This window comes from Alligator sinensis, unplaced genomic scaffold (assembly GCF_000455745.1).
Source record: "Alligator sinensis unplaced genomic scaffold, ASM45574v1 scaffold991_1, whole genome shotgun sequence".
Classification (NCBI taxonomy): domain Eukaryota; kingdom Metazoa; phylum Chordata; order Crocodylia; family Alligatoridae; genus Alligator; species Alligator sinensis.
The window spans coordinates 320,828-331,981 of record NW_005842335.1 but is presented as its reverse complement, the minus strand read 5'-3'; the positions used below and the strand labels follow the sequence as shown (position 1 = coordinate 331,981).

The 11,154-nt window shown below is 49.8% G+C and overlaps 1 protein-coding gene across 3 annotated transcripts in view; it reads left to right on the top strand.

The window, feature by feature from the left end:
- LOC102381161 (mitogen-activated protein kinase kinase kinase 1-like) overlaps window positions 1-10,857 on the top strand; it is a 12,420-nt gene extending 1,563 nt beyond the window's left edge. Inside the window, exons 1-14 of one of the 3 annotated variants that reach the window (XM_025210127.1) lie at window positions 54-195; window positions 538-597; window positions 1,749-1,872; window positions 2,175-2,296; window positions 2,414-2,653; window positions 2,812-2,950; window positions 3,272-3,369; window positions 3,499-3,594; window positions 3,793-3,958; window positions 4,588-4,736; window positions 6,428-6,559; window positions 7,659-7,788; window positions 8,368-8,545; window positions 9,919-10,857. In XM_025210127.1, the coding sequence (XP_025065912.1) occupies window positions 1,791-1,872; window positions 2,175-2,296; window positions 2,414-2,653; window positions 2,812-2,950; window positions 3,272-3,369; window positions 3,499-3,594; window positions 3,793-3,958; window positions 4,588-4,736; window positions 6,428-6,559; window positions 7,659-7,788; window positions 8,368-8,545; window positions 9,919-10,144 (1,758 nt within the window). In that variant the 5' untranslated portion in view covers window positions 54-195; window positions 538-597; window positions 1,749-1,790 and the 3' untranslated portion in view covers window positions 10,145-10,857. Of the gene's footprint in view, window positions 1-51; window positions 196-537; window positions 598-875; window positions 931-1,748; window positions 1,873-2,174; window positions 2,297-2,413; window positions 2,654-2,811; window positions 2,951-3,271; window positions 3,370-3,498; window positions 3,595-3,792; window positions 3,959-4,587; window positions 4,737-6,427; window positions 6,560-7,658; window positions 7,789-8,367; window positions 8,546-9,918 lie in introns of those variants that run through there. The other 2 variants (XM_025210126.1, XM_025210128.1) reach the window with 2 other exon arrangements.
- The last annotated feature ends 297 nt before the right edge of the window (window positions 10,858-11,154 follow it).

The window sequence follows — 11,154 nt, the reverse complement described above, 5'->3', positions numbered from 1 at the left end:
CCCCCCCGCCCCCGGCAAGGGCGGTCACACATCTCCTCTCGCCCTTTCCAGCAGAGACCCCCCATGGCCTCCCCACCAAGGGCTGGGGTGAAGCGGGCAGCAGGCGATGGGGCCTTGGGGCCCCCCGGGAAGAAGGTGGCGCAGGAGGAGGAGGAGGCCACGCGTGCCGCCATCAAATTGCCCTCCGCGGGAAAGGTACGTACGGCGTCCACCGCTCTCCCGGTGTCCGCGGGGCCAGCCCCCGTCACGGGACGCGTGGCGAGTCCGTGCCAACTGGTGCCCGCCTGGACGAGCAGCGTGGGGGAGTAGCTAGAGGGCCGGGAGAGTCTCGGGAATCCCTCCGCCACGTCCGAGATCCCGGCAAACGGCAGACCTCCTGGGACACGGCGCGCGGATCCCGCTGCGCCCCGCAGAAGGGAGTCTCCAACCGCCCCCACCTGTCGCTGCCTCTTCCGACAGAACGTCCCTGCAGGGGGATGGGCACTTCTTACTCCGCCAAATACAAGTGTCTGCTCTCCTGCCCGCTTCCTTTTCTAGCACCACCGCTGACAGTCCTGCCTCCAGGCCGCAAGGGTTCCTCCAGCATGCAGGTCGTAGGTTCGTAGATGTAGGGTCGGAGGGGATCTGAGCAGATCATCAAGTCCGACCCCCTGCCCTGGGCAGGAATGAATACTGGGCTCATACGTCCCCTGGGAAGTTTAAGTTCATGTGACCCCAGCTAGGTAGTTATCCAGTCTGCTTTTAATGACCCCTAAGGTAGCGAGCATCACTTCCCGTGGAAGTTGGTTCCAGATCCTAGCCACCCTGACTGTGAAGTAGTTCTTACAAATGTCTAGTCTGAACCTACGCTACTTGTGGCCGTTATTCCTTGTTACTCCGGGAGGCTCTTGGGAGAACAGGGACTCTCCTGTTCCCCGCTGGTCCCCCCTGGTGAGTTTATAGACGGCCACCAGGTGCCCCCTCAGCCTTCTCTGTGGAGGCTGGACAGGTTCAGGCCCCTTAGCCTCTCCTCCCTGGATCTGCTCGAGATGCATCTGTGGATGCACGACAAGGTGCGGTTGACTTTACTGACCGCGTCCCCACACTGTCGGCCCACGCTCATTTTGGTATCAATAATGACTCCCAAGATCTTTTTCTGCCTGTGCGTTGAGGATAGGGAGTTTCCCCAGCCTGTAGATGTGCTGCTGGTTCTTCCTCCTCCGGTGCAGCGCCTTGCACTTGTCAGTGTTGAATCCCATCCTGTTCTCATTCGCCCACCCCTGGAACCTGTCCAGATCTAGTTGTATCCTGTCCCTCCCTTCTAGTGTGCCCACCTCGCCCCACATCTTGGTGTTGTCAGTGAATTTGAACAGGGTAGCTTTCACCCCCTCATTCAAGTCGCGGATGAAGATGTTGAACAGCGCGGGCCCGAGGACCGAGCCCTGGCGGACCCCACTGCCCACATCCCTCTAGGTCAAAAATGACCCATCCACCACCACTCTCTGGGTTCAGCCCTTCAACCAATTGGCGACCCATCTGACTGTAGGCATCAGTGCCACAGTTGCCTAGCTTTTTAATGAGAATGGGGAGGGAGACGGTGTCAAAGGCCTTCCTGAAGTCCAGAAAGACACCTGGGTTCTCTGGGAGAAGAGTGGGGCCTTGGGGCTGAGAGCAGGGGGGCCGGGAGCTGTGATGGGAGCCTGGATGCCTGGGTCCCCTGGTTTCCCACATACCTCTGCAGCGATGTGACAGATTTTCTGCTGCTGCAGGACTGTGATAGGAATAGGAGTCCCCCTCGCCTGGCTGACCCCATGGCGTCCACCCCAAAGAAGCCCAAGCCCCTGGGGGCCAAGCCAGAGCCTGCCCCCAAGCCAAAGGGGCCCGACCGGAAAGGTGAGCAGGCTGGGAGCCTGGCCTAGTTGGGACACCTGGGTTGTTTGTGGGGAGGAGATGCCTAGGGCACCTGGACAGCAGTGGAGCTGGGAGCCCAGACACCCCGGTTCTCTGGGAGTGGGGAGCTGGGAGCCCGGATGCTGGAGTCCTACAGGAGTGGACGAGCGCCTGGGTCCCCTGGGACGGGGAGGGGCTGAGAGTCCAGACCTCAGGGTTGTCTGGGAGGGTTGGGATCTGGGAGCCGAGAGCAGTGGGAGCCGGGACACCTAAGCTCTCAAACCTGCCCTTTCTCCCTTTCACAGAGGAGTTGGAGCAGGTGGACAAGAGGCTGGAAAGCTTGAATCAGGACCTGATGAAGAAGAACCAGCACCTGCAAGACCTGGCCACGCAACTGGTGAAGGAGACCTGCTCCATCGCTCTGGAGGTGGGGCCCAACTCCTTCCCCGCCCTTCTTGGCTGCACCCAGGCCTGGGGCACAGGGGTCCCAATCCAGGGACTGGCTCACCCCCTTCCCCTCCTCCCCCACCCCTTTCCCCGGCAGTACTGGGACCTGAAGGACAAGGTGATGTCTTCCGAGACCACGGTGCGGGACATCGAGGCCATGGTGAAGAACCTGCAACAGGACATCAAGAAGCACCTGGAGCTGCAGGATGAGATGTGCTGCTCGGAGACCAAGCTGCTGGGTATGGAGACCACAGTGGAGAACCTCCAACGAGACATCAAAAGTCAGTACAAGTGGGATAAGAAGCTCGAAAAGCAGCTGGCCAAGGCCTTAAAGCAGGTGGGGGTTCCCCCTCCCCCCTTCCCTGGGGAGGCTGGGAACCCGGATGCCTGGGAGACGTGGGGGTGAGAGGTGAGAGTAGGGGAGTGCTGGGAACTGGGACGAGGTGGGGGAGAGCTGGACGCCTGGGTCCCCTGACCCCTGCATACCGTCCCCAGATGAAAAAGAACTTGTGGAGGCTGTGGCTCTGTGTCAGGAACAAGATCTGCCCCGGCCCAGCTGAGCCGGCAGCCCCCGCCCCCAAAAAGCCGAGGCCTGAATCCCTGGGGCCCGACCTGGATCAGCCAGACGGGAGAGGTGAGCAAACTGAGGGCGGGGTCTGGTTGGGGGTGGAGCCTATGTAGATATGGGTTGGGTATACTAGGGCATGGCCCTTGGGTGAGTGGAGCTGAAGCAGCTAAGGGGGTGGGTGGGGCCTGTGCAGTCATGGGGCAGGGCTGGCTGTGGGGCTTGGGTCCCAGGCAGGGTAGGCTACGCTGAGTATCCTGTAGGATCCTATGGGAGTGGGCAAGCTGGACACCTGGGTTGTCTGGGAGGTAGGGGCCTGGGGGATGAGACATGGGGAACTGGGGTCCAGATACCTGGGTTCTCAGAGCTGCCCCTTCCTCCACCTCCCAGAGGAATTGGAGCCACTGGATGAGGGGCCAAAAAGCTCAAACCAAGACCTGAAGGAGACAAAGTATGTGCTGAAGAAGTACTGCCGCATCTCGCTGGAGGTGGGGCCCATTTCCCCTGCTGCCCAGCCCCAGCCGTTCCCTGCTGCCTCAGCCCTGGATCTGGCTGCATCCAGGGGTGGGGCTTCAGGACCCTGATCCAGGACTCAGTTTCCTCTCTCTCCCCGGCAGTTCGTGAAGCTGCAGGACACAGTGAAGAAATCGAAGACGAAGCTGCTGGACCTGAAGTCCTTGGTGGAGGACCTGCAGTGCGACAAGAGGAAACAGGTAGATGAGGCCTTGCAGCAGGTTGGTGGGGTGCCCTCCCGAACCGGGCTGGGTGCCTGGGTCCTCTGGGAGAAGTGGAGGCTCGGGGTGGGAGTGGAGTGGGACTTGGAACTGGGGTGAGGTTGGGGGGGAGCTGGGAGCCTAGATGCACGGGTCTCCTGACCTCTGATATCTATCCCCCACCTCCTCCCCCACTAGCTGGACGAGAACATGCAGGGGTTGCTGCAGCACTGTGATGGGGATGGTACCTGCCTTGGCCTGGTTGAGCCCATGGCCCCCACCCACAAGGAGCCCAGGCCTGAGCCCCTGGGGGCCAGGCAAGAGCCTGCCCCTGCCCCTGCCCCTGCGGGGCCTGATCAGAGAGGTGAGTCGTTTGGGTTGGGGGCGGGGGGTGCATGCAAACGTGTTGGGGTGGGGCCTTGGCAGATATGGGTGGGGCATGCTGGGGAACTCCCCCCGTGGCACAGCAGCAGCAGACCAGGCGCTCAGGGTGCAGGCGCCCGGCGGGGCACAGCTCCGGCCAGCACTGCACATTGCAGCGAGAGGCAAAATGTCCACTCGGCTGTCTGTATCGCCAGCGCTCCCTGCCACACACGCACAGTCCCTGCGCAGGAGTGATTTGTTAACAGATATTTTAACAAAGTTAAAGCTGGGTGCCCAAGCTTGTCATGAGGCTTCTTTTTAGAGAGCACTCTTACAACACAATGACCAAATGTATTTTCTTTCCTTTTCAGATTAACTCTTAGTTAGTGCCTTAGGCATACGTTATATTTAAGTATTAAAACATATTTTGTGGGAGCAGTATGGCTTTTATTAAGACAGTGTTTAGATTACATTTCTGATTTGGAGACTGTTATAACTTATTTTTTATGGACATCTTCTGATTTAAAATATCATCTTTTTTCCCCCAAAATGTTATTTCCTGTGTATTCCAGTCTTACTTGAACTGAGTAGCAGGCTCATTTGAAAAACAAAACATACTTATATTTTCAGCACCACGAGCTCCAACTAACTGGAGACTTGGCAAGCTTCTGGGTCAGGGCGCATTTGGCAGAGTATATCTATGCTATGATGCTGATACAGGAAGAGAATTGGCAGTTAAACAAGTTCAGTTTGACCCCGACAGTCCAGAAACCAGCAAGGTAAGAGACCGGAAAGAGGCATTTGTAAAGGACACTGTGAGAGTTTGATCTAAGCAGATGTTGCTTTTCTCTTCTCTTTGTCTCCTTCCAAATAGTCACATGCTTAATCTGTCTACATGTCTACACGATAGAGATCTCATCTTATTAAAATATTTGAGAAGATAATTCAGTTCATTTATTACACTGTTCCATCACATAAGGTTTGTGTTTCCCATGTATCTTGCTGAAAATAATGTGTTATCAGATTCAGTGCAGCCTGAGGCTATAAAGCCTAAATACTAATCTAATTTTTAAGTAAATGCATGCTGCGGAAATATTGATGTAGCTGAATGAAAAATTTAGGAACTAACACATCTTTTTGTTCATTGTACAATGAAGCCAGCAAAGAGTTTTGCCAAAGAACAGCGTTAAGTGAACATGTTTTAAGTACAAATGCATGTTGGTGGTCAAGTCCAGTGCCAGTTAACGTAATGTGGCTGAACCCCAAATTGTTTCCCCAGAAGCATTTTTACTGCTTTTGTTGAGCATGGTTTGGATTGGTCTCATCTGAATTTGCCCTTTAAATAGTCAGAAAAGAACTAATGTAAAAATGTCACCAGTGGGACTCTCTAGATCTATTGCCTTTCAAGTTGAGCCTGCTGGTTTTGTTAAGACGATAATGAGATATGGTATTTCCAGTCGTTAGCATTGCAGTCATTATTGCTGCAGGAGAACGAGCTGGATGCTACGCCAGCTCTTCGTGCATCATGTGCAGAACTGACTGAAGCCAGTTTGTCGACTCTTCTGGAGGCATAGGAGCAAAGAAAGAAACGGTGGTCGGGTGACTGTGGTTTACAAAATGTAAATAATGAGTTTGCTCTGGAGACGACAAACACAGACCTCGTGCCCTCAGCAGTTACTGTTCAGTGGACAACCACACTTCCCATCTCTTTTTTAAAACAAATTCAAATCCATACCAAGAAAGGTTTCTTCTAACTTTGGAAACTTTTGAGTACCACAAGTGATTTGCAGTGGATAAATAGCAAATGTTAATGAAGGCCTTCCATGTGGGATCTCTGTAATCCTGTAAAATTTCATTTTAGAGCCGGTTTTAAAAATCTTATACAGCAAAACTTTACAAACAGGAAACAGCTTTTTTAGCCCTTTTTACCTGCTTCCCATGCATTGGGGAGGAAAAACAATTAAACTGTGTACGGGGAATTGATGCATTTAGATTTACGAATGTAGTCCTTACTTGGAGTAAAGTAAGAATTGGTATTAAAGGTTCCTGTAGACAGATATAAATTAAGAAAGCGTGTAACCCAGTGTTACAGCATGGCTTTTGAATTTCTCCATGCTTAACTAAGTTGTCAGATGTGTTATATCTAATGAGCTGTGAAATGAAGAGAGTGAGGACTCTTGGAGTTGAGAGAGGCTGGAAATAACTGCAGAGCGCTCCTGGAGACTTTACAGTCGAGCACTTCTCAGATCTTGTTGCAGAACTGTTCTGGTTCTTTCCAGCGCCAGTGTTTTCTGACTGGAAACCGTGTAAACTTTATGCAGTCTCCAGAGTAATTCTCCAGTTAATTTAGATTGCCCCAAAGTTTGTCCTTTAAATCCTGGCCTTGTTGACAGAAATCTGAAAAATGGTATTACTGTTATTAGCCAAGGTGTCTCCTGAGTGTGCTTAGTTTACTTGCATCTCTTTTCAGGAAGTAAATGCACTTGAATGTGAGATTCAGCTGCTGAAAAACCTGCTCCATGAGAGAATTGTTCAGTATTATGGCTGCTTGAGGGATCCCCCGGAAAGAACCCTCTCCATATTCATGGAGTACATGCCAGGGGTAAGCAAGAGAGCTCATTGCGGGTGGCGATGGTGAGGTGACAAGGCCTCCGGTGGATGAGTGTTGCAGGATCACACACGCAGATGTTAAAAGAGAAGGTAGTCTCTGCAAGCTGCCACATCGCTCTACCTTCTGCCTGACTTCAGACTAACGCTGCTCACCATCTCTGTACAGGTGTTCAAGAAATGTCAAATAAATGGGCAGCCAAAGATGATCAGCTAGATGAGGAACATCTGACTCTTGTCTACTGTGTTAATTGTTTATTAATTATACATTAGAATAGTTTAGGTAGATTGTTCATTGACTGCATCTGATTGGGAATTTCCTGCACCAAAGCCTTCTTTTCAGGACTTGCTAGTTTTTATGAGCTCTGGTGAGACAATGTCAGAAGTGTCATTTTTAGAAGTGTTTTAATTTGTTCTCTTCCTGTCTTCATAATGGTTTAAAACGAACGGTATAATTATGTCAAACGAACTGCCCGAGCAATTAACAGGAGGGCATTTTATCCCAGGTTTCATCCTGCTACATCTTAGACCTCAAATAGCTTTAGTTTAATCCATCCTCTGCATCGCCCAGTGTGGTCTTTGACTGTCACATAAAGTAGTTGGGGTAGAGGCAGAAAGTGTCTTGCTGAAAGACATTCCCATTATCATTGCTTAACCGTCAGCCCTTCAGAGAAATCATGTTTAGAGGAATAAGCACTTTGGTTTCTTGCAGTCTTCCTTTCCTTTGTCATGTCCTTGTGACAAGGTATTTAGCAGATTCACTGGAGTCTGACAGGCTGCGCCATGAACAGTTCTGTTATGGCCTTGGAACGTGGGACCTCTGGGCTGTCCGCTGTACACCCTAGCGCCCAGGCCACCCCAGCCCCCTCACGTCTACCATCCTATTAATGGCTTAATCTTCTCATTTTGATCGAGATGTAACTCTGGATCTACAGTAAGGTGATGCAGAGAAGTTCAGACAGAACATTGTACCTCTTAAATGTCGGATGAAACTCGACTCCACAAAATCTGAAATAGAAATCTAGCTTTAGAGGGAGACTACTCAGGTTGCTAAAAACAATGCGTTGTTTAATGTTTTCTCTCTTTGGCTGCAGGGGTCTATCAAGGACCAGTTAAAAGCATACGGAGCGCTCACAGAGAACGTGACCCGAAAATACACCCGACAGATTCTGGAGGGAGTTCACTACTTGCACAGAAATAAGATTGTACATAGAGATATTAAAGGTAATTAATAATAAATCTGATTCTGCATTTATATCAGGGGTATTGGTTGTAGCTCTGTTGGTCTTAAGACATTGGCAGGCAAGGTTCTTTGGGTAAATCCAGTACCTTTTTCTAGACCAATTAAAATAGCTGGGAAAATTCTTCTTTAAAGCTTTCTGGTACATACACCCTTCGTCAGGCTGTTTGGGGAATATACTGGATTATACAGCTTTTAAATTACGGCATCTACAGAGCAGAGACTTGGATTAAATGCGGCAGCGTACATAACTGACAGTTTCAGGCTCTCTTCCGACACAGCTTGATGACACACTCAGCTCTCCTTGGCCTGCACTTGTGAGGTTTCCTGTGGAACCAAGGCTAGATACCTTTTCCTAAATGAAATATTTATTTATAAGATTTCAGAACAAAATGCTATGGCAGGGGAGCAAATTCTGTGAGCATGGGTTCCACAGGGTCCTGATTATAATAAATTAGTGAAACCCAATATGTTTTGCTACCGTGCACTCCGATACAGTTCAGGAGCCGTTAATAAGATAAATATAATGATTGATTGAATTTCTTCCCCCTCCCTCCCTTCAGGAGCAAATGTTCTGCGAGATTCAGCAGGCAACGTGAAGCTTGGAGATTTTGGTGCCAGCAAACGACTTCAGACTCTCTCTCTCTCTGGTACGGGAATGAAGTCGGTCACAGGGACTCCATACTGGATGAGTCCTGAAGTGATCCGTGGAGAAGGGTATGGCAGAAAAGCAGATATCTGGTACGTTCCCATCTACCAAGAGGTATTTGCATACTGCCCCAGATCAAAGCTGAATTAGTGTTCAGTATTTTATGCTGGAGTGCTCTAGTTATGGTTCTCCGGCAACATGTAAAAACACTGTTCGGGTAACAAAGGACGTACTGGGAAAAGCTGACGTGGAATGGTTTGTTTTTGGTATATTAGTGACTGTGCTCATTGATTTAGAGATCCCAGCGAGCCACGCTCAGGTAGCAGGAGGCCCACCTGATATTTGTAAATACTGCCGGGGCATTAGTTAAAGGGGTATAAAAAGAAATTGAGATTTAACCACTGATGGCAATTACCATGGTAGTACTAGTCCAAACCATATGGTGACTGCTGTCACGTTGAGAAGGTTCAGAGTCCCAACTGGTGTATATTCTTTGCTGCTTCTTTCATTTCCTTAAAATTGTTTTAACAGCATGAGTCACCTGTTGCAGTCTATCCTGTTGTTTCTCAGCACAGAAGGATCAGCCAGATGTATACCTAAAAAAAAATAAAAAAATAAAGCTTAAGTAGTTGTAGCATCCAGGGCAGTTTGATGCATTTTGATCCTTACTATTTTTTTTAAATACAACTGACCTAGTAGCAAGTAGATGTCTCTATGGTTTGCTGGTACTCAAAAATGCTAACGTGTGAAATGATTTATATAAACCTTATTCCTCCCCAGGATGGTTGGGATACAGAATACACAATGAAGTACAGTTTCTTAACTCAAACTCCTCCATTTTGCATTGTTATTCAGATACTTATAACAAAGATTTAGCTTCCGGGGCTCGTAGAAAAGAGTTGCCTTGTATATACAGACAGCTCTCCTGTACTACAGAGTTTAGAAATCAGCCTTTGTGTAAAATTAAGCAGTTGATTTTGAAGGTCTAGCCTTTCTTGCAATCTCTGATAATGACCTGGTTGCCACAGAAGTCCTTTGCCCTGAGGTAAGCGGAGGTAGAGTTCTTGGGCTGCGTAGTGCTCCTACCACCTAGCCAAACTCTGAGTCTGAGCTAGTTGCCGATGGCACTGACACTAGACTCTGAAACTGCCCCTGAAATTCAGATTTAATTCCGTCTCTACCCCTTACTGGAAAGTAAGACGGCAGCCTGCTGTCTAGATCAACACCCTCTGCTAAGATGATGGTTGTTGGGTTAGTTGGCAGGTGGAGCAGAATATCTGCTGTGATCTTCTGTGTGTTGTGTGCGCTTGTGCACAAGAATGGGGAATCGGTGTACTTCTGTTGGAATTGCAGTGCAGCGGGAAGTGGACAGCGATCTGCAGTAGTTGCCACGTGGTAATTCTTACTTCCGCAGGAAAGTCGGAGCCTGTTGTAACCTGCTCTTTCACATTTGCTTCTGTTTCAGGAGCGTAGGTTGTACCGTGGTGGAAATGCTCACTAAGAAACCCCCGTGGGCAGAGTTTGACCCAACCCCTGCTATGTTTAAAATTGGCAGCCAGCCAACAGACCCACAGCTGCCACGTCACGTCTCGGACCATGCTCGGGATTTCCTGAAGTGCATTTTTATTGAGGCCAAGCTGCGACCGTCTGCAGATGAACTGCTAAGGCACACATTTGCACATTATCACTAGCTGCCTGCCTCAACCCAGCTTGCATCTACTGCATTTATTTTCTAAGAAAGCAGACAAGACTAGAAAAACCTGCTGCCAAGACTTCTGAGAAGACTCCAGGCAAGAGCCCTTCAAGAAGTCCAGCAAAGTCACCTCAAAGAAGTCCTTCCACATCAATACGATTGCTATTTACAATATAAGTACGTTTAATGTAGCTATATTACTCATCTATAATTGATTGAGTAGAAAATTCTGGGGTATTTTTGGGTAAGATACGGTATCAGGCCTGGATTCAGGAACCCATCTCCCATTTATAACATTGTTTCTTGTGAGAAAATTGATTCTGAGTTGCAATGTTTCGACTTAAAACGTGGTTTTCAGGAACTGATTTTGTCATAAGTCCAAGGACCGCCTGCATTTAGCAGAAGGATCTTTTCTCCCCTACCAGGACCAGAACCGTTTTATTTCTACAGTGTACTGATGTGGTCGTATTACAGATCCCCGCTAGGGCTGTGTGAAAGGGTTATGTTTCATTTTGGTTTTGGTGTTTCGGAGGGACAGTGATTCATTTTGGTGTTTTTGATCGCTGTCCCGTTTCGACTCAGCTGAATCAGTTTTGGAGTTTCAGGGGTGTTTTGGCCATAGGCTATAATGGGAAATCACGAACATGCCTGTAACTTTGTCATTTCTTGCCTGATTCGGATGAAAATCGCAGAGATGCTAGCCCCTTCTGAGGACATGAAGGGAGGGAGGTGCGGGGGTTTTTTTGTGAAACTGCACCTCAAACTGTTCAAAGCAAAACTAGTATCAGTTGTTGGCAGTGGCAGCCTGCTGTCATCCCGCACGCGGATCCGGGGTCTCTTCCTCCCCCCCCCACCCTCGAGGAGTCTGACACAGCCCCCGCATCCTTCCGGGGGGACGCGGGTCTCCGGATCTGCGTGCAGGATGACGGCCGGCTGAGGCCAGCACTGGTATTCGGCCCTTCCTGGCATTCGGCGCAGGCTGCGCCAAACAGACTCGAGTGCTGACAT